Source organism: Uloborus diversus, chromosome 10 (genome assembly GCF_026930045.1).
Source record: "Uloborus diversus isolate 005 chromosome 10, Udiv.v.3.1, whole genome shotgun sequence".
Classification (NCBI taxonomy): domain Eukaryota; kingdom Metazoa; phylum Arthropoda; class Arachnida; order Araneae; family Uloboridae; genus Uloborus; species Uloborus diversus.
Window position 1 is genome coordinate 38678430 of NC_072740.1, and position 24237 is coordinate 38702666.

The 24237-nt window shown below is 31.3% G+C and overlaps 1 protein-coding gene across 2 annotated transcripts in view; it reads right to left on the bottom strand.

Annotated features, from left to right (window-relative positions):
- Window positions 1–24237, bottom strand: part of LOC129231321 (uncharacterized) — an 89621-nt gene that overhangs the window by 9833 nt on the left and 55551 nt on the right. For both annotated transcript variants that reach the window (XM_054865609.1, XM_054865610.1), the window contains 4 exons: window positions 23842–24010; window positions 13358–13605; window positions 7394–8658; window positions 4121–4333 (listed from right to left, as the gene is read on the bottom strand). In XM_054865609.1, the coding sequence (XP_054721584.1) occupies window positions 4121–4333; window positions 7394–8658; window positions 13358–13605; window positions 23842–24010 (1895 nt within the window). The remainder of the gene's footprint in view (window positions 1–4120; window positions 4334–7393; window positions 8659–13357; window positions 13606–23841; window positions 24011–24237) is intronic.

Here is a 24237-nt window from a genome sequence, read left to right on the forward strand (position 1 = left end):
TTAGCAGCCATGTTTCTGTAATATCTAATAGTAATCTTCACCACTAAATGGTGCCATAATAAAAATCAACATCAAATGAGTAAAATTCATGATTTTGTGAGATAAAGAAAATTTCATGGCAAAAAGTAAATATTTTCTTCATTTTTATTTCATTTTCTGTCTTTGTATTTCTAAATTTAATCAACTGAATTATATTTTGTTATAAAAGAGAAGTACTTTAAATAACTTGCTTATGAGAAAATAATGATAGTGCATGTAGAGTGACCATCATTTTGGTTTTTTTAAACCACGTGGTGATTATACCTTGGGACAGCCAAACATTTTGTAACTTAGGACAGCTTCCAAGGTACAACATATTCATGGTTCTTAATAATGAAGATATGTTTTGGAACATGGAACAATGTTCTAATCTTATATAGTCTTTTAAACAAATTTAATAGAAAAAATTCATAATTCATTATTAAATATTCATGATTTATTTCACTACCATGAAAAAAATAATTTCTTTTGTTTTCAAATGCAAAATTAGTTCAAGTATATGTCTGTTTCCTGAATCATGAAGACATTCCCATAGTACAACTGGATGAGTCCTAAGGTACAATAGGATATTGTACCTTGAGACAGCTTGGAACTTATACTTTAAATGGATGGCAACATTTTATTTTCAAACTGTCTGAATTAAATTATATATATATATATTGCATAGAAATATGTTGAGGTATTTTAATGTGACTTTTAGATTTTAAATTTGATTTAAGTAATTGACGTTAAAAATTAAAATATGAAAAGTCTCTCAAGGTACAACACTCTCCACTACAGTGAAATCCCATTACAACGAATACCAATACAACAAAATATCCGTTTCAACAAAAGAAATTTTCAGCCTCGATTTGATTTCCATTACGTTGCATGAATTTCATTACTACTAAATCCTCATTACAACGAAAAAAATTCTGGTAATTTTAAGTTTGTTGTAACGGGATTTCACTGTACTATATGTCTCTAAAACTCAAAGCTTGAACAAACAAACTTATGCAATTAGCTGTAGAGGCCATAAATACGGAATGTTACTTTCCTTCTTGGTGGTCAACGAAACAATAGCTTAAAAATCCCAGCCTTGTAAGGGTTTTCGACCCCCTAGAGAAAGGAAAAACTACGATTCCCAAGAAAGTGGTCTGTGTTCTTAGACGGGAACTTGTTAGGGCTTTTGTTAAAATGACAATCATTTTATGGCTTCTTTCGGTAGTGCAAACCTGCATTTTGTGAGTACAGTTGTTACAGAAAAAGTTTTTGTATTTAGCATGTCACTACCACATCTTAGAAGTTGGTTTAAAGGAATTTTGATTTCAAAATAGGTACGTCCACTAGTCCTCTACCGGATTTTCAAGAATTCCAGGATAAATTCTTGAAAATGAAACAACATCCAAGATTCTCCAGATTCAAGAATTTCTGGATGAATGGTAATGATAAGAAGAAATTCAAAGCAAGTATAGAAGATTAAAAACAAAATAAGACAATCTTGGAGAAATTTCAAGCTTTCTTTTTGAGAAATAAAAACAGTAGCAGCCTAGAGATGACAACAATGAATTCATTCAATTTTGCTTAACTTGTTTAGGGAGTCTTTCTCCAAATGGCGTTACTTTTCGAGTACCTGGCTTTATTCATCACACCAGATGGATGGCAAAGGCCATATGAGGCAATGAGAAGCAAAGGGATGTAAGTGGACTTTTTAAAGTTCCTTGTAAAATGCATTTATAGTTCAGATCCTAGGCAGGCTTCATTGAACTTTTTTTCTGAAGCATGCTATACAACAGCCCCTACCAGAGCTACTAGCACCATATCTTGCCCCTAAGTAGAGGAGAGGTTCCCCTATTATTTGTAATCATTATCTCCAAAATTTTAATTTTGTCAATTACCTCTCTTTGCTTCTCACTGCCTCAGCAACTATTTAAAAATATATCTTTTCAGGGATCAGCTTTCCTTAATCAATTTAGAGATAAAAGGTATTGAAGATATTTGGTTGTTTATGATTAATATTTACAGAAAAGTATGGTTTATTGACTGCGGTCCAGCTTTGGCCCCTAACCAAGATCTACAGTTAGTAAAATGTTTGGTTCAATACAAGAGTATTTATGAAGATGATGCAGGCAAGGAACCACCTAAAATAATTAACCATCCGTAGTCCTTGAACTCAAGAGAAGGATGCATTTTTCTTTTTTTGATGATACTTTAGGAAAAAAAAAGATCAAAACAAAGATGGCTACAAAATCCAAAGTAGGAGATAATGAAGATGATTGTGATGATAGGGCACAATCACATGAGGCACATGAAAAGCACAGCTCAATCTGAAAGAAGACTAGTTTATTGGACAAAAATCTTTTCATTTCTCCACAAACTTTTTAAGATTTTCAATTTTTGAAAGATTTTGAAATCAATATAAAGTTTTTAAATACTGATCTTGATGAATAGTGTGAAAACCAATATTATATAAAAGCTAAAATGATAGTAAACAGTTTAAGGGTTGTCAATGGCACAGCTGAAAGAGGTGCAAAACTAATTTCTAACTAACAACAGTTTCTATTTCAAGTTGTGTCTGAATGCAGGAACATTTTTCCACATTCATCAAAATCTATCATAATTGAGGCCGTTACCACTTTAACTTGTCAATGAAAAGTAATAACATAATGATGTATAATTTAACAGTGTAAGTAATAAATGCATTAGATTTTTTTGTTCTTTTTTGTAATTTTAACTCTTTGCTTTCTCTACTAAACTGCTTAATTTCCTTATTTTAAATCAGCAAATTTGTAGCATTTAATTTTTAAAATACCAATGAAGCCTTTTTAATAGATAAATAAAAATCAACAAAGAGCAAATAAACATAATTGAATATTGTAATGCTTTTAAGTCTTTGCTTGAAAATTCTTTTTTGATGATATTTTCCATGACCTGACCATTCTGGAAATTTTGTTTAAAAAATGGATAAGATATTTCATCACCAAAATAAAATTTCTTATAAAATGAGACCAGAATGAAGTTTCTAGGATGAAAAATTTTGGTTTTAAAGAGGAAAAACTACAATTATTTTGCTAAAAATTGCTGTTTATCATAACTTTAAGCCTCTTTGCAGGACGTGTTAATATTATCGGATTAAGCTAAAACTTTGCAAATCATGTTTTCTAGTCCATTGGCACATTTTAGGGGTTGTGCCGCGGAAGAAATTCGAAAATCGAATTTTTGTAACCACCCTAAATGCATTATTGTTCATCTCTTTTTGATATAGTGATAAACAATGGAGTTACATTCTTTGAAGACCTTGCAGCGTTTTATGTTAAATGTTTAAAATGTTACTTTTACTCTAGTTTAGTGAAAACAATTTTGTTTTACATAAGAAATAATAAATAAAACACAAGGTTCAAAATTTGGAATTTTTGAGACTTTGACCTATCTGATTTGGTAAATTTCTAAATTTTGGATCATTGCGACTGTTAACTGCTTCCTTTTCACTTTATAATAAGTAAAAGAAAATTTTCTATTGTGGGATACAAGCATACAAGTGTGAGTCATAAATCAAACTGAATTCTTCTGTTATTGAGTTCTTGACTCTTTTGTTAAATTATTAGTATTCATCATCATTTTTCTTCATATCTGAGATAATAAAAGTGTCAGCAACCTCCTATAACCAGATCTTATATTAGTCTGGTATGTATTTTCTTAGTCACTAAAAAAGAGGCTTGAATGTATTACAGATTATATATTTTAAAATTTACTTCTAAAAGCCACAAAATTGCTTTTGCGGCTGTTGATGTGTGCAATGCTCATTAGTGTTTCAATGTTCAAAAACAACTAAGTGGTTTTTTGTTTTTTTCTTTGAAGCAATTTTAAGAAAATGAACGAGAAATATTTAACTAGAGCTTTTAACAATCAGTTCACTTAGGTTCAAATCCGGTGCATCCTTCAACAATTCATATTATAAATTCCAAAGCCGTTGCATATCAGATGACAAAAAGGATGCATGCCTCAAAAGTAGCAAGGCATGTATAATAAGATGGCATGGTGGGTAAGATATATACATAAATTACAGATTGCCCAGTGTAAAAGGGAAAAGAAAAATACTAACCCAGTTTTATACCTTCCACTAGATGAAATATTCTGCCATTCATTAATAAAAGATGATGTATGATTATCTGTCGATGAGGTAGAAGCAAACACATTAGAATTTTCGATTTTTATACTGTTTGAATTAGTTTCCAACATTATTTTCTTTTTCTTGTTCAAATGCTCAAAATTACATTTTGGTAAAGATGCGATTTTTTCTTCCAGATTAAACAAACTGAAAAATTATAAAAAAGTCAAACACCAGTTTCAAAATTTTAAAGAAAGATACAATCAATTGTTTTCAAAGTCAAGAAAACTATACAATGAAATACCAATGAATACCAGTAAAATGAAATAAATATTCAATCCTGATTTAATTTACAAAAGATGCAGTCCCTTGAATCTTGTTGTAACCAGATTTCACTGTATTTTCTTATTGTTTACAAAACAAAGCATTTAATTTTAAGATATGCACCAGAGAATAAAGATTAGATTCCTAATTTCCTCTCTGTGTCCTTTAAAAGTTCCAAAAATTTTTAAACGTAAAATTTTTGAAGTGGACAATGATCATGAGGTTTTCTTTTTTATCATCAGTTAGAACATGAACTTGTTCATTTTAATATCAATCCTTTCGGATGCCATTTCTGATTGTACTTTTGAAATAAACTGAATCAGCTACGTTTTAGAAGTTTCACAGGGCTACATTCACCGAGCAACTTCAGGGAGGGGGGACATCCTAAAACAGATTTGAGCAGGGGAATTTATTGGAAAGGAGAATTGAAAGTTTTGTAAGGTCTTTCGAAGAAATTTTTAGATAAGAAAGGGAAATTGCTTACAAATAGAACCACTTAGTGCATAAGAAAATTTTGTCAAAGCACTCAAAAAAGAAATTTTTAAAGAAAAAAACTTAAAAAGATTATTTTATCTTACTAAGAATTGCTTCATTGAAAACGTTAGTGTCTTTGTCTTGAGTTATTTTTAAAACTATCCCAATTTCTTAAAATTAGCTTTTGATGCTCTGTTTTCAGAGGCGAATACAAAAGTTGTTTTTGAAGGAAGGATATGATTCTCACTTGTAAAATTTCCATAACAGGGTTCTCATAAAAATTATTTTTGCTTTTTAATGTTAAAAATACTGATAGAAAATTCTAATTTCTAATAAGGGTGCAAAAAGATAGTAAACATTTCATAAATGCTGTGAACTAAATAGAAATAGTTAATAGAGAGAAATTTCTGTTTTTAATAAAAAAAATTCGGTTTTAGAGATGCCTACAACAGACCATCAAAAGCAACATTTACACATTACCGCTCGTTGTTTTTTTTTTTTTTTTTTGGTTTAATAATAATGTTGGTGAGTTAACACACATGACCATGTTTTCACAAAAACTTTTGAATACTCTGTGGGATTCACAGTACCTATCACAATGTGTGGTTTAACTGGTTGAATGGGGCCCTGAATATAAAGTGGGCTGAAGTCTCCCACGCACAAAATTTTTAAACAGAAATCTGCTGAATTTAGGTGGGAATTCTACTGTCCTGTGCCATGAATTTCAGCTCAATGCAAATTGCAAAATGAAACAAATGGGGAATTTAAATAAAAACTTGTAGTACAGAGTTGTGTTTACTACAGGCACATGCAGTCTCAAATGTTGTATCATTAACTAACAAGGAAAAGAAATGAGTTGGCAAGACACATTTCACTCTTCAATAACTAGGATGAAAGTTCCTAAGCAATGGTAGCAGTCTCTAAAAATCCCCATGAAAAAACAGACAACAGTCCATAAAAATCCTTATTAGAATATGGTCAACAGTCTTTAAAATCAAAATTAAAAACAGTTATCTGTCAGTTAATTCATGGTGGCAAAAGAAACTGGCTATAAAATATGTATGAGGGAAACAAACAATAAAATTGAAGTTTATTTTAAATCAAATTAAAATTTTAAGCAATATAACAGAAAAATTATGTTAAAAATATACGGTAATTGTATTTAAATGAATTCCCCAGTAAAAATAATTTAGCATAGAAATCAAATGTTTATAACAAACAAACTTTATAAAGAGTACAGTATAACTTTGATTGAATGATACCTGAATTAACGATTTTCTCAATTTAATGATCCATTTCACTGGTCTGTATTTAACTGCATTGAATATATATGCTCCTAAATTTAACTATAACTTCTTCCAATCCCTTGACAATCATTAAATCGGGGTTACACTGTATTTGATTTATCACCCAATGAAATTAACCTTTCAATCTAAATCAAATATTTGCGCAGTGATGCTAGAATAAAGATAATTTTCTGCATTTTGTATATTACTTCCCACAAACAGAAAGGCTGGGGGGGGGGGGGGGGAATATGATACAAATTTCAGTGGCACATAATTAAAAAAAAACTTCTAAATGAATGACATAAATAGACATTAAATCACAAGTTTTACATTTTTTTGGTCAAGACATTTGAAAATCAATGCAGGGAGACACATGAAAAAGATCTTTTAAAAACAAATTAAAAATAGCACTTTTTTCATGGCTTTTAACTCTTTTCTCCTTTAATGTACCCCTCACAAAGATGAGAATGAACAAAATGGACTCCCTAGAACAACCCCGAATCTGATGGTTCCCATCATACATAAGATATATACCAGATATACATGTATATAACACATTTGTTTATTCTCATATTTTAATAATGTAATTAAGATGGTTATTTCATGCAAATTTTCTCATAATTAAACAGTAGAATAAGTAAGTGGTTAAGGAATAAAAATGTTTTACCTTTCTCTCGTGTTATTATTATGCCTAAATAACTATTTGACTTTGATTTAAGTCTAATAAAACAAAATAAGTAGATAAACAAATGAGACATTTTATCAATTTTCAGTTCATGAACAAGGGTTAAACAAGTGTTCAAAAAATGAAGAGTTAAAAAAAGAGCTATGCGTACTTCCTACAATTTTGCTCTCTTTAGTTTGCAGATAGCAATCATGGTTTGGAAAAAAATTAACATTGAAAACAGGAGACCTAAAATCTGGAGTACATCATAGAAGTGCAACATATATTTTTGTTAGATTGCAGATAGTATGAAATTCCAAGTCATATAGCTCTAGTTAATTGAAAATGATGAAGGTTGTTACTGTATAATTCATTACAAAAAGATGTTAAATAATAAATTTAAGATACATTTGAACAATAAATTATGCAATAGCAGTTGCTTATAAAAATATGAAAGTTAAGATAGAAATAATATTTTTTAGTGAAATTAGCAGACTGAACTCAATAGTAAATTCTTACCCTTTTTCAACTTCTAGTTCCTCTGTTTTAACATTTCTGTTTTTATCAACTGCTTCTTTTTTTCTTTTCTTTTTAACGGAAGACAAAATATGGTTTTCGGCAACTGAGTTTGGTTTGTTCTTCATTTTGTCTTGTGAAGGAGGTGATTTTTTATTACTATTTGATTTTCTTTCCTTTGCTGATTGCAATAGCCCTTCTGTAATCAACGCCTGATATCGACGACCTTTACATGTACGCTGAGAACTCCGCCTTGCAGGAGGTAATGTTGGAACTATTGGATTTAAAGTTTGTGATTTATTGTTTGAGTTTTTATTTTGCATCATCTGCTCATTCATAAATATGTTGCACCAAACACGCGACTTCTTTGGCGGAGTAATTACTTTCCTAAAGAAATTACTACTGCTGTTTTCATGCACATTAGAGAAAGTTTCCTTGACTTGTTTCTCATTATTATTTATATTTACAGGACTAATTATATCACTCTTTAAATTAGAGTCTAAATTATTTTTCATGTTTAGCTCAGTACATTGAGATTGGTTTGCACATTCTACATTTTGATTGCTAGATTTTAACTCTTTTTTCTCATCAGGCAATTTTTCTTGCATTTTTTCCAGTTTTAAAGGTTCATCACAATTGCCTCGAGTGATATGTTCAAGAATTGCACGAGAGGACTCTGGCACTTCAAAATCATTTGACTTGGCAGAATCTTTGCTATATGCTTTATCTACAGCAGACTCAATTGCAACAGATAAAGTAAATCCGGAATGATTAGGCTTTTCATCCTTAGTATGATATAAGTCACTGGCACTTTTATCAGAAAACATTTTACAAAAGTCTGCATCTATGATAGACGATTTACAATAGCTGCTTTGAGGTAAAGGTTTATCACACAAAAATTTATCAACAAAGTGATCAATAAGTTGCTGGTGGCTAGTAGTTATAGTTTTACCTCTATTCTTGCACAGATCAAGAGGTTGGTCTTGATGAGAGAAAGCATTTTCTGTCCTATGAATTGCGTTGACTTCTGTATTAAGAGGCACAGAAATTGGAAGTTTTTTCGAATGTTCATTAGTCTCTTGTAAACTACACAGCATAGGATGTGTTAATGAAGCAGTTTTTGGACGATCAGCGGAATCCGAGCAACCAAACTGATATTTAAAGTTATTGCTACCTGTAAGAGGCTCTGAATACTTCCCCTCAGTTAGCTCATTACTTGAATCTAAAGCCAAAGTGGAACTTTCACGGGCAGCACTACTTGTACAAATCTATAAGCAAAGAAAAATCATACAGAAGTTAATATCTGAATACAAGTTTAATGCAAATTAATGGATTATCAACAACATTAACATGAATTTGCTGCAGAAATATGTATGAGAAGAGCTATTTCAGTGTCATAGCAATGAAAGAATTTTAGAAAAAACAATATAAAATAATACACATGATAGCAATGAAAAACAAATGTAAAAAAAAATCTCATAATGGAAAATTATTTATAGCCAAACAAATACAGCAGGAATCAGCAAATAATTAATGATATTGTTCATAAATTTTGTAAGAGTATTTTATTAGTGAAAAAAGGTAGTAGCACTATTGTTCCAAAATATCTCTATTCAGTATTGATGAAAGTCTGGCATAGTTTGAACTGTTACAATGTTTTAAAAATTGGTTTTTAACTAAGCAAATTTATAAAATATGACACAATTCATTGAATATTTATAAGATAAGTATTTTAAGATTAAATGTTAGTATGATTAAGAATTAGTAGAGTATCACATAATTCTTCCTAGATAACAGCCTAAGAGCAGCAAGTTGTGAGAGAGAGGTCAGTTTTGGAGCAAGATTTACAAATATAAGAAAACAATTGAATCGATTATTTCAGAAAGGGCATAAGTCCAAAGAAAGCAACTTTCCAGGAATCAATAAAAAGTGATTATTTCATTTAGAAATGAACTAAATTCTACGAAAATTTTTACGACTAATATAGGCACAGGTAGGATCATTACCTCACCTTGAATTACATTTCATTTCATCACTGAAATTAATAAAAAAAATCTTTTTAATTTGGACTTATACTCTTTCTGCAATAAATATCCTGAAAGACTAGTTCAGAGTGATGAAAATGGAAAACGAAACAGATTTGTTTCAAACTGGTTTATGATAGTAAAAAATAATATAACTAAGTGACAAAAATAATTAGTAAAGTCTGTATTCATAAATTTGTTATCTTAAGAAAATACATCGTATGTTTTCCTCTTCCTCTCGTCCTGTTTTAGTGAACTAATAAAGTCTGGTGTAAAAAAATTAAAAAAATACAAAATCTAAGAAACTGAGATAAAACAAAAATTTTACATGTGTATAAAACTATATTGATATTCATATTCATCAAATACATCCTCCATGGAAATCTTTTTTTCTATCCATTGTCATCTAGTTTTGTGTACCAAGTTTGATGAACATATTAGTATGACTATATTCAAAATTGCACTGAATAATTATCTTGATATTTGTTATTTCTAACAACAACATGAAAGTTTTCCCTTTATGCTCAATATTGGCAAAGGTAGTTCAGCGCCAAGCTTTACTTTGCAATATTGTCTTGAAAATCATCTATAAAATAGCTAGATTGAAACTGTTCCTTTGATGTTTTGTCGAATTTTTAAACATCATGAATGTTGATAATTGAAAACACTTTTTGCCCATTAGAATCTTTTTCCAAAATCTCAATTTGGGAGATAAGACCTCTTAAAAATGAAGGGCACCTGTTTTACCAGTTACCGATTTCATTGTTTTCAACAGATGTGATGGTGAATCTTGATGTAATTTCAGAATTTCACTTATATGAGATTGGATTTCACATGGTAATAATCTGTCATATGTGTTTAACATTTGTTTTACTGTCCTAAAATCCTGGTCGCAAAGGACAAACAAACGTCCTTTCAGAGGAATGTCATCAGTAATCTTGTTGAATTTCTTCAGTGTTATTTCTAGAACAAGTCTGCTGCAGTGTTGTTCTTACTCTGACCAGCGTAAATCTCACTGAAAGCAGTTTTTTCACAGTCCCTAGAGTGATAATAATAAAACCCCTGAGAATGTAGCAAATTTCATTTCAATTTCGTGATTTCGTATCCCCCCTCCTAACCTCCCGAATTGACGAACATACCTTTACCGAAATTATGCTAGATCAAAGGAGTTATTTGTTTTTACTTCATTACGCCAAAAAATCTAGTTCTTCTATGATCTTGCCATTGCGTCTTATTATTTCTTCTTTCACGTTTATTGCAGAAAAGGGCATAAGTCCGGGACTTACGCCCTTTATGCCATAGATTCATTGTTATCAAGTTTCTGAAGTGGGAATGTTTAACGCAAATTCATTTTTCTTAAGGTTTGAAATAAACAGAAACATGTCGTGAAAGATTTTTAATGTCTTTTACCAATCATATTATAAAACTAAAAGCATTTTGCATACATCTTCTAGGACATGCTCATGAATAGTTGGCAGATTACAGAAAACAATGTTTAATATATCGCTCATGCACAAAAAAAGTAACACAACTCAAAACACATATATTGCGCTTCATTAAAAATATATAGCAGTTTGAAATATTGCTTACAACAGGGAAAACATCATGAAGGTCTCTATGGTTTGCAAAATGATTTACTAATGCTCTAAAATCGAACTTTTTCCTCGTTTTGCACTGTGCTAAAAGGGTTTTTTTTTCGTCTCTTATGTAAAATTTTATGCTTTTTGGTTGTGTCAACATTCTTGCATGTGAGCGATATTCTGATACTTTTTTCATTATTAATAAAAATTGGAAACATAGTTGCAGCTTTAAAAAGTGGCTACTAACTTTAAAAAGTGGCCACTAATAAAACCGAGTCTACCGACCAAATACCATATTTATTTATTTACCATATATTTGGCTACTGACCAAATTTTCTAGTTTTCAGCTTTAGAAGCAGGTGGCAGGTCAAAGTATTCAGGATCTCTTATTTGGGATATTTGGGATATCAGGTATAGACAAATGGTAAAAATAATTAAGTTGTATGTTAAATCTGTTAAATGTATTTTTTTTTCTTTTTTGTTTCTTTTAAAAAGAAAACACAACAATTTATTTCTCATTACAAATTACACGGAGCGGCAATAAAAAAACCCTTCTCCAAATGCTTCTGAAACTGTTCTTGCTGATTCTTGATTAAAATGAGCATGTCAATTCAAATATTTTCACCATTCTCTCCCCTTCCCCATCAATCCCTTGATGGAGATATGCCCCCATCCCCATTATTTTAATAGTTTGACACTTTCCTAGCCATTATTTTTATTAGGAGGAGAAGGGAACATTATATCAACCGTTAATAGTGTTCTGATGAACTAGAGAGGCAAGGATTATAACAAGAGAGATACTCTGGGGGTACTCTGCATGATATATGTAAAAACTCATAACAAACTATCTTTCTTACTGTATTTCTTTTCAGTTTGTTCACCTATTTTTTGGTGAAAAGTCAGAGCACATTCAACCCTTGTTTGTCGCGGTTAATCCAATCCAGACTCTACCAGTCTACCATGCAAAGTAGGGGGATTTTTTATTTATAAATCAAATACTTTCATTGTTACATATATAAAACTCATTTACAGCCTTTTAAATGTGCTTTTTAAATATAATTATAACTTTCTAGGCATGAAATAACACCCTTTCGACATAATTACATCTAATTATCCAAAATATGAAGAAAAAAGACATTTGACATTATAAATGTTGATAATATTGTAATTTAAACAACAAACCTACGCTTCTAATGTACTATCGCTAACCTATTAAGTAATACTATGTGTTTAACAATGAAATATGTGTAATTCAGTGACAAATTACCGCGGCCCGTTTTTGAATTCTTTCCCTATTAAAGGTAATGCTTACTGTTTGAAATACAAGGAATTGAACACCATTTACAAATGCATTTATCCTCTTGCAATAATACCAGAGGCAGATTTAAAGGTTTGGAGGCACGAGGCAATTCAATTTTTGCAGCCCCCTTAAGATGAACAGTCATGTCCTTCTTAAGCTCCCCTTCAGGGTCACTATGTTGTGGGGGCCCTTGCAATTGCAACATGGTAAATCTGCCACTGAATAATACAATATACACTCCACAAAAATTGTTTGGTGGTTGAAAAGCCAACAGAAATTATCGACTCTCTTCAGCATTTTCATAAAAAACCTCCTCCTTCTCCCTTTTTTAACTGACTATACTATAGCCCCTCAAAAGAATTAACCTTTTTTGAAACTAATATTTTGCTACTATTTGAAGGGAACAGTTAACATAAACGAATTAGAAAAGGCTAATGAATGTGTTTGGTAAAAAAGAAGCGTGATAGAGCCAGCATTTCTTAAGCTACTTATCACATAGCTTAAGAAATACTGGATTAAATAGTTGCATAAAGACTTAAAAATTTTGGATTTTTTACATCATTTCGAATGAAACATAAAAGTGCTATTAAAAATTGCATTAATCTTTATAAAATGCAAAACTAGCCAAACATTTTCTAGTCAAGTGTGATAAAAAGTCAATTGGCAAAACATTATGCCAGTAGTTCAGTTTGCAGTCTGCCCTCTTTCATTTTAATGGTTTCGTCAAGATTTGACAAGTAAATAATGGTAACTCTACTTGCACAGCATCAGCAGCTGGAACTACTAGAAATGTTTGAATATACACTATTGTCAAGATAAAAGTTTTCCCTGTGGTTAATTGCTCCACTACACCATCTTAAGTCAGGATGAATGCAATTATAATTCGTTAAGAGTTAAACAACATCTCATGTACTGTCAGTAGTACAGGGAATAATAATCATTGTTTAGTTCTACATCATCACAGTTGCGATAAGAGTCACCATACAGAGACAAAAGATCCATTAAAAACAAAATGAAAATTGCAGTAAAAAAAAACATGTATAGATAGATACAAAACAGTTACCTCAGCAAGCTCTAATAATGCAGAACAAGCATTGCGAGTTTGGAAATCTCTCGAATCAACATTTGTTTCAGAAACACATTTGAATTGCCCGTTGACTATGTACCTTTTCTTAGGAGGTTTTAAGATATTTTTGCTACTTTTTTGAGCCATTGCAGAGTTCAAAACATTTGAAATATTACTCGATGCAGGCACAGACCCAGGAACTGACGAACTAATAAGTGAACTTAGGCCACCAAGCTGCTCATCATCTACGTAGAAACAAATAAGGAACAACATGATAAATAACATTATAATACAACTGAAAAAAATTACAGAAAAGAACAAAGCTAATATAAAAAATACACAACAAATGTTTAATGCACTGCACCCATAACAAGAGCTGGATCCTAATAATTAGGAAAAAAAATGCAGTAACAAAAGTTTAACTATGTACATAAAAGCTAAAAATTAATAGTCTAATACTACCTGTAGTGAACCTTCAACCAACTATCTTAGGAGATTGCTATAGCTGAGGGTTTGCTATATATGATTTTTCAAAGAAAAGTCCAAACATGCTCCGACTTCTACAATAAATGCCTTTTATTACTCAATAAGTCTATTAGTAATTAGGATAAAATTAAGTCAAATATTAGCATCAACTACAGTGCTCGGCAATGTCATTTTTTGGTTTCAAGCATTTTGATTTTATGTACATGCATGATTTTTCTCTCAGCTATTGTAAACAAGCCTACAACATATTTATCAAGTTTTGTTGTAAAAATGTTGCTTAAAACACTGACAGCAACATTTAAATTACAATTCTGACAGAAAGTGGCTGCAGTAAATTAATAAAGTGAAAATTCTTTGCAAATTGAGGAATATGCTGCTTTTTAACTTCAAAATAAATTTAACTTGATTCCATACAGAAAAAGCTTTTCCCTTGCGGGATTTAGTCATGGTCAGCGTGAAGTTCATATTATTAGAGGAACAATGGGTGAGGAATGTGGATTAGAATGCTGTATTCTGGTGCAAAAAGATGCACCAGAATTCTATGCAGATTTTTTGTCTGTGGAAAAATTGGTAAAGTAGCACAAAACTATGAAAAGTTAAAAATTTTAGAAATTTTTTTATCAGTTTAGCGAATCCTCTAGCGCTGGCTATTGTTTCAAGAGTTTTAAAATATGTCAACAACATAGGGCTTCAGTTGGGACCATTTAAAACGTTTGCGACAACCAAAGGATCGTTACATCCCGAGTTTACTATAGCAAAAATCGAATGTAGCAAAGAAAGCTAGAATACAATTTAAAGAGATTAAATGTCACAGGATTTTTGAAACAGAAATAACTACTTCGGTTATAATTTTGGATTCTAATTCCCTCAACCACAGACTTAGCAGAAATTCGGATCACTACTGAAATCTCAACATGATGGACAAAAAATATTGAATGATTGTCTTAAAGGATGTTAAAAAAGTTCTGAACTCTCATTGAAATAATTACCACATATTCTCACTTTAAATTTCAGCAATTTAGTCCAAAAACGATGTTTAAAGTTGGAGGATTAGACTTATCTTGAGACAAAATTTATGAAGATTTTTCAAAATCTGGAAATTTTTCCCAATTTTAGTTCAACCCTTTTACCTATAATAAATACCGACACATTCTGGTAATATTTTATACTATCTGCCCTGTAACTAAGGACTTAACAGTAAAAGTTGGAATAGGATTCCTATGCTTAAAAGTAGATGGAAGAATCCTATTCCAACTTTTACTGTTAATTAAATTAAAATTAGAGATAGAATTCGAAAATTTGAGATGTAAAGAAAACAACTCGTTTTATATAATAGTAATTTTCTACGACTTTTCCTGAATAAGAGCTCTTAACCGAGCTAACTTGGGGAGGAAAAGCACTTTGTTAATTTTAGGAGAGAAAGAAAGATTACAATTCAAAGAAATAAACTTGGGAATAATTCCCTTACGTTTACAACAACAAAGAAAGAACAAATGATACTAAAACCTATACTTCTTCAGTCTAATACTATAAAACCTGTTCACTTCAGGCATAATAAATTCAAAAATATGATCAAAAGGCCTATTTAAGCCTAAGTTAAATGAAAATTTATCATATAAGCTTTGTGCTACAATATGATTAAAGTGATGATGATTTTTCCGGCATGGTTGTAGATAGGGGGACTCATTTCAGAAACGTTTCTGAAAGTAAAGCCAAGAAATGCAATTTTACTTATATCTTACAGCCTCAAGATGGTTATGACCCCCCCCCCCCTTATCTCCTTTGGCTATGCTAGTAGAGATAGAATGAAAAATGCATGCTTAAATCTTGGGTGCAAGTTTGGTGATGTGGTCAAGGCGGAAAATATTTTCAGCCCCCCCCCCCCCCCCCCGCCCGCATGCGAGCTTAAGGAAAAATTTGTATGTATAAATGTTGTAGATTTTAACAATGCCAGTTTTGGAATCTTTGATTCAAATTTTAAGCCTTAAAATTGTAATATTTAAGTGTTTTGACATAATACCAAAAAATCTAAAATCCGGCAATAAGGGGGGGGGGGGCGTCTGGGGGCTCTCCCCCAGAAATTTTTTCAAATTGAAGTCCAAAAAACGCTATGGTAGGCCGCTTTGGTAAAGTTCAGGGAAAGGAGGGGTTCAGGGACTCTTACATCAATTATTTCAAACTGATAGTCCCAAAATTACAATGTTGGGCAACCTTCAAAAAATATTAGAGAAAGAGGGGGGGGGGGGGAGCTATGGGCTTTCCCCGAAATTGAAGATTTAAAATGGAAATTATAATTTATATTTCATAACGTTTATACGCTTTTTGAATGCACTATTAAAGGGATGGAGTTTAGGAACCTTCCTTTGGCAATATTTCGAAATTGAAGTTTCAAAAACGCAATTTTAGACGATGTTAGATAATGTAAGGGGTAAAAGCGTTTGCAGCACCCCATCATTAGTTTTTTGCTGGTCGTAAACATTTTTATTGTAGAAATAAAATTGCTTAGGACATAAGATTTTCACTTTTGCAACATAAATCAGTTCTGATCGGAAAGTCTACTCAAGGTAGCGCCAACAAACTAGAAAAGAAGGAAAGATGGGGGAAGGCTAAGGCCGACTAATGATAACGAACTGTTACCATTCCCCCACACAGTCTTCATTTGAAATAGAATTCTTTTATAAGATAGCAGGTAGTGAAATTAGCAATAAAAAATCACTTCAGTGAAGTAAATATATTTTTTAAACAAGGTACCCTTTCCAACATTCATTAATTAAAAAAAAAAAATAGAGGAACTGAATCCTAACCCTAGGCAGGGTTCCCGAATCACATCCCTCTTAAGGCACTCAAATATAGCCTAAGGTGGCGCTTTAAATATTTCAGGATCAAAGACTTTTTGGAAGAGAACTCCCGAACCCTTTCCTCTGAGTTCACCACAAATGTTCTAAATTTCAATTTTTAAGGCTTCAGTTTCTAAATTGTTTTGTAGGAATAGTACACCTTTTACCTATAAACATAACTTATGACCGCCTAAAAATTTTAATACTTTAATTTTGGAAACTTTTTGAAAGAATCTTCCTACACCCTTCCCCCTTAAGTCATCTAAAGATAGCCCAAAACAAAGCTCTTAAAATTTCAGAAACAAATATTTCGGGCTGGGGGCGCGGAATACCCCCCCTCCTTTCATTGTGTTTACTAAACGCAGTGTAAGTTTTTGTTTAAGATTTATTTTTCTATTGAGAGAGCAACTCCCTTCCACACATCACCAAAGGCATTCCAAAGTTTTAAGACTTCAATTTCGAAAATGTTTCGAGAAAGACCCCTGAATTCCCTAACTCTTAACTCAGTCAAAAATAGCCAAAATAGCATTTCAATACTTCGGGGAGAAAGACCCCCCCCCCCCCCCCCCCCCCGGCCGAACTCTTTCCTCTAAGTTCACTAAATTTTACTTAAATTTGTGGTTTCCCCTTTTCATCACCGAAGATTTAAGAATTTAAATTCTAAAACGTATTGAGAGAAAGCCTTCGAATTCCCTCTTCTTAAGTCTTCCAAAGATTACCGAGTTCTGAATACTTCAGCTTTGAATATTTTTTGGGAAAGGAGAACCCCGAACCCCAAGACAGACTAAAGTTTCTCTTTTAAGACTCCAGTTTCGGAATTTCGCCTAAAGAGAGCCCCCTCCCTCCCTCTTGACATTGCCAAAGACAGCCGAAAAGTTTTAAGACTTCAATTACAAACACTTTTCGGGACAGGGTCGCAAATGCCCTTTAACTTAGGTCATTTAAGTATAGCCTCAAATAGTTTTTAATACATCAGCTACAAAACATTTTCATGTTAGATCCCCAAAACCATCTCTCATAAATTCACCAAAGATTGCCTAAATTAGTGTTTTTAAGGCTCCAATCTTCGATTTTTTTTTTAAACCTCCCCCTCCCCACTTTTACATCGTTAAAGACAGCCTAAAACTTTTTGACTTTTAAAAGTTTGCAGAGGAGAAATATCGAAACCACTCCTAGCTTCAAAAATATTTTCAATTCAGTTTTTCGATATTTTATACTGTAACCCGTGAGTCCCCCCCCTAGATTGTCCAAGATATCAACGTTTTAAGACCTCAGTATCGTGGGATAATTTGCGGACAGATTACCCTCTTTGCAAGAGCAGCGTTTTTTCGCAAACTCGTTCTGCCGTTATTTTTCTCCTTTCCTTTCTCCCCCTCCCCCACCCATATTTCCATTCTAGCGAGTGTTAGATTCAATGACATTAGAATTTAGTGATTCCTCAAGTCTTTGTCAAAAATGCAGGAACGGTTGCCCATTCTTGTTTCCAACCAGCTTGAAATCCCCCCCCCCTGATTATTTCCAAAATTCCCATTTTCATTAAAATCTTCAAAATCCTTGATAGTTTCTGTTTTACCTGGTATGTGGACGCCCTTTGCTGTGGCGAAAATATTTCATCTTGTCAGCAATTACTCTCAATAGGTGATGCAGATTCAACTCTTAAGACATTTTAAGAGTGTACATAATTTTCATTTATGCATGTAAAGTTTGCAAAAAAAAAAAAAAAAACCCGCAAGTAAAAAAAAACGAAAGGATGATCGGAAATAGCATGAGAAAAGGCTAAATTTTCAATTAGAGCCGATTGCTTCGAAAAATCAGGGAGATTAGCGAGCAACTCCTCGGTCTGCAACACAGTGAGTTGGAAATAACAAAGCTATACCTAAAAAAGTCACACGGCGCGAGTCAATAAGCCACTCCTCCAAAAGTACGTTGCAAACAAAACAAGCACATGGCGGAAAACCGAGAGAATGTCGATGTAAATTCGTGTTTATGGAACGGTCCAGTAATATTAAAGCATATTTTTCAAACACTCAATTTTTCTTTTTTCATTAAAAACTAAAAGAAAGTCATTGAATTTCTTTCCGTCCCGACCTCCGTCTCGGAAATTTTGTCAAGACGGAAATCCGTCCTGAGACGGAAGGTCTTGCACCCATGGCTTAAATGTTATAAGTGACAAAATTATTTTTTTAGAAAAGCTGTTGATTCTACCACAGCATCACACTTAAATTATTTTACATGTTATAGGTTTTCCATGATACATATTTTTAATACATCAAAAATCTACAGCATGAAATCTTCAAAAATTTCAAATTGTCTCAAAACATGGGGAAAGAGCGAATTTTCATAAGATTTTTAGTAAACACTCCAAAAATTAAAAAATAATTGGTAGTACTGGTGGTCCTTTCATGGTCCCACTGTGAAAATGTTTGGAATATATTTTTTCTTTAACGTATTAAAAACTAAGTGGGTCATTTTCCCAAATTATTTTTAAACACTACCTTATTGTTTGGCATTTGGTTTTATTTTTAAAGTTTCATTAACATTTTCTTTTCTCATGAAAAGGAAAAACGCCTACTTATATGCTCATAGTATGACCATGAACGCCCATACCGAATCTTGACTTCTAAAATTTAAGATTTACAAAAAATTGCTTGTCCATGTGAAATGAAGTTACATATCCTGGGTTTGTAGACAACAGCAAAACAATTCCAAAGAGTGCAGAAGAAAATTCAAGGAGTCGAAATTTTTGTAAGGAATTACGAAAAACACACTGCTTGTGCAATAGTATACCATATTTTATTCACTTTGAATGAGGATAAACTAATCTGTTTTTCTTGCAATGCATAAAAATACTGTTGTTCTACTGATTGTACTTAGTCACATATGCCAAGTCAATTATATTATTTTCAATACTTTCACATCTGATAGAAAATAATCCTAACATGTTTTCACATCAGCAGTCAGCAACCTAAATTGACTTAAGATTGACATTCTAAGTTTGGTGAACAAAGATCTGCTGGTTGGGAGTGGAGGTGATCACTTGGACTTTAACGAATGTATTGCATACACTGGCAAGTCTGTTCTGACTACAAATTGAAAGTAACACTTTATCAAATGGAGTCTGATATTTATTAAATAGTGGCTTTAAATTGTGTGTGTGCTAAAATAATGTTATGTGAGCACAATTAACTCACATCAAAGTAATTTCAGACAACTATATTGCTTGTTCTAAAATTGATAAAATAATGACAGTGAAACCTCCAGTGAGTATAAAAAGTTTTGAATTTTTTAAAATAATATCAATCAAGAAATGATTGACTTTGGTTGACGGGTTGCCGACCAATTTTATACACCAACAAGAACAAACATACATTTTCAATGTACTGTTCATTGGTCTCAAAAACTGGTTTTAAGAGTGAAAAATTGTTTTATTATAGAGCCTCCAACTGCTAAATAATTCTTACATTATTTTCCCAAGTGGAATTTTAAAATGAAATATTATAGGAGAAAGGGAGAGCTATGTTCTATACAATATACACACTTAAGTGCAATGATCTAACATCTAAATTTACTCTTTATAATAATAGAATCAATTTGATTTATTACAAATATGTTTTTTAGACTGAAACCATACTTCAGATTTTTTTAAACTTTAATTTTAAAATCAGCAAAGAAATAAAAATTGAAAGTTATTATTACATTTTGTGCATTGATTCAATAAATGTTTCTCGTTTGTCAGAAAGGCAAACATTTTTAGTCATGTTAAAGATTCATTCATCTAATTGGAAAGTACAAAATATAGTAGACGGAATTCTCAAATGATTACTTTTTTTTTGACTTAAGCAGTATGTAGGGGAAAAGGGGGCACATGTAAACATGGTATGCTTTACTAGGATAACATCAAGCAAAAAATCTTAAAAAATTCTCAAGTAATGGCAGTATACTTCTACCCTACTTCTTAACCAAACTTTCAGAGCAAGGAGCCAGTTTATGTTCCTGTGGTGACAGCTTTTTTGTTTTAGCTGATGCTGGTGTGCATTTATCAGTCTTCTTTGTGTAAAAACATGTTTTAAACTACCTAATAAGCTAAATTTAATTATTGCAAACCATTACATGAACATTCACCTACATTTATGCCAATGTTTAAATTTTGTAATTAAATTAAAAATTATTTATTATTGAAAATTAGTTCTAAGGTCGATGATGGAGCACTTGTGAACACAACATGTAGGGGCACATGTGAACACTTCCAATATTCTCTCTGCAATATAAATGTTAGTGTAGGCTTATTTTTAGTGTTAATAGAGATATAAAGATTTATAACTATTGTTTCACTGCAATCAAGTTGTAAATTTATTGTTAATTATTATTACATGAATATTAATTATTTATTTTATTATTTTTTTTTAAATTCTTTAATTATTAAATAGTTGGGCAAAAATTTAGTGTTATATACTGTTTGCAACAAAAATAAAAACAAATTTTTTTTTTTCAACTACAAACTGAAGTTTAGAATAATTTTAAAATTCATCATCACATTCTGTACAAAGCTTAAATGCACTATACAAGAATAAACTTCGCAAAAGAAAACATTCTTTGAATTGTTTAGTCTTATAAGGTTTTTTCTTGTTGATCCAGTGATACAAACATGCTATCAAACTTTAAAATTTGACTCTGAGCAAAGTTACATAATTCAGAAAAAATATTTTCTTAATGAAAGTTACTGCACAATTCAAACATACACAGTATAGGTTACAAACCCTTGAATGTAATTGGTATATACATATATGCTTCATTATAACGAATTTTTTGTTGAAATATGATGCTCCTTCTGCATTTTTCAATTGTGTTCACACGTGTCCTAAGCCTGTTCTCATGTGCCCCCCTATAGGGGCACATGTGAACAATTAAAGACACTTTTTTAAAAATTCCATAAAGCAAAGAAATATTAAAAAAAAAAAAATCTGAAAAAATTCCATGGCACAAAGAAAAGACTATTCAATCATGGGGACCTTTTTTCTATGAGAAATTGATAATATTTTCTGAAAAATTAAGAAATGAAAAAAAAAATATGTTCACATGTGCCCCTTTTTCCCCTACCTGCTTGCATTGTTTTCAGCAGTTTAGAAAAGAACACTTGAGTGTCACACAGGACACATAGATTAAATTTAGAAGAGAATTCTTTTTAAAAAAAACTTCTTAGAATGCATTTTGAAACAACAGGGCATTCAAAAGTTTCTATCTACTTTTAATGTCAACAACTTAGTATTTTAACAGACAATTATCAAATTTATCCTTCAGGGGTTCAGTAATAAGATGATTTACTAGATTTGCAAGTTTAATCTGATTGTCTAACAAATATGAACATCTGGCGAGTACCCCTGAACACAATCATTCCTGATTAATTTATTTATTTTAATTAAACTCAATGGGATTTCATAATTTCATCCTAGATGCATAACAATAGAGATACCTTCAGCTGGGGTAACTCTGCCATAAGAGGAGGGGAGAATTGTTTGCTTCACACAAATGTTAGTTCATATTATTTCAATAGATTGACAATCCTTTTTTAACTCAGATAGAAGAACTGCACCAAGTGAAAGGTTTGTCCTTATGTTTTTCTGTCAAATTTCAGAAATTATACTACTAATAATTAAACTATTCTTTGAAAATGACAGATTCACACATATTTGGTGAGGTCATCCTGATTAATGGCATGAAAAATAAAAACTAACACTAAAATTCAATACATCTTGCATTTGTTAGAGAAACAAGAACAAGAAAAAATGTTTCATTAAAAAAAATCAATAATTAAAAATTAAGGCAAAAAATGAAAAAAGTGACCAAATTTGAGACTCAAGTTAGTTAAAGAAACACTTCAAAAATGATAAAGCAGAGAGATAAAATTTCAGTTCATAAGGGTCATTCTTCAAAAAGTAACTTTTCTGTCACATGCCAGAAAACATTTTAAGGAACAATTCATTCAACATTGCTTTTTAACTTCACCAAAAAAGTATCTATTTAAACCTGCCAACAACTTTTTAATAATCATTTTTAGTTTAGTACATTTTTGGTTCACAACAAGTGAATTCTCACCTCCATGGCATGTCACACACCTTGTGTGACTGTTTGTTGCTTAATAACTTGTTTAGTTAAAAGTATGTACTTATTTATTTATTATTCCTTTTACTAGTCTCTCAAATACTAATTGTTTAAGTATATTTAATTTTTTATATGTTGTGTTTTGGTAAGACAAGGAGTCATGTCACACAATAAATTCCAACCTCCGTTACCTAAACGCAAAAAGCCATTCCTCATTAACATGTGGCAGTAATGACAACAAGTTTTATTTTTCATTTCAGCCATAGTTGAAGCTGTGAGATTTTTATTGAAAAACAAGAAGAGAGATTTTGCTTTAAAAACTTAGTGTGGTTACTCTGACTTCTCACCTATGTGAACTTGAATTTCAGGGATGTAAATTAATGTAAAAAACGAAGTGAGCATGCTTTCATATGCTTAACATGTGCAGATTGTAACAATGAAGAAACAAAAATTTTCCCTGAAAAATATATCTATTAGACCTATACTAATGGACAATTCCTCATCTTCGTTAATCTCACCACCGTGACAGACACTTATCAATGTCATTATTTCTGAGGTTAAAATAAATGATGGAAATATATCAATAATAAGTATTCTACCAAAATTATAAATTGTCAGTATATCCTCAAATTTACTAAATACTATTTTTTATCATACATTTGAAAATTACTAATTAAGCCATACTTTAATTAAGAGAGCTTAATATTATATCCCCACTACTCATTAAAATAGTTGATTGTTTGCACAATTAACAAGTTACTACTTTGATACTAAATTGGCCTCTATTTTTAAATATTAAAAAAGTTTCTTTTTTTTTTATTTATGTGAACAAAGCATATTTTTTTATTTATGAGTAAAATAATTAGAACTTAGCTGGGCCATTGTTTATAGTTACTTCTAGTAGGTAACACTTTCATGTAAGAATGGGGGAAAAAAAGAAAACAAAAGGTTTCAAAATTGAAAACTTTTTGCGTTCAAAAGTTACGTTTCCTGGAAAATCCCCCAAATGTAAATGTCCCATAAATGTAAATAACAAAAATAATAAATAAATGGACTCACCAACTAACTTTCCTAATGTTATACCACAATTGTCAGAACTATGGGAACTTTTTTCATATTGATTTGGCAGGCCTCTATTTGAGGGTCTGGTTATAAGTGTTCTAGTAGGTGGAGCAGGCAGCTTATACCATTTGAAATCAGGATGTGCTTTCATGAATGCCTCTTTATACTACAAAACAAATGCTTATCAGTAATCTATGCACAGTCAGCTTGTATTTAATTCCACAAAATGCATCAAATGTATCATTTTATTGCAAACACACTCATAAAATTTTGTGTACAAAACATACTAACACTCTTACAACAGGTAAAAAGTTATGTCCTGAATTAATTTTCATATGGATAAATATAATGATTTTTTCAATAACGCAGGAAAAGTATATTTATACATAAAAC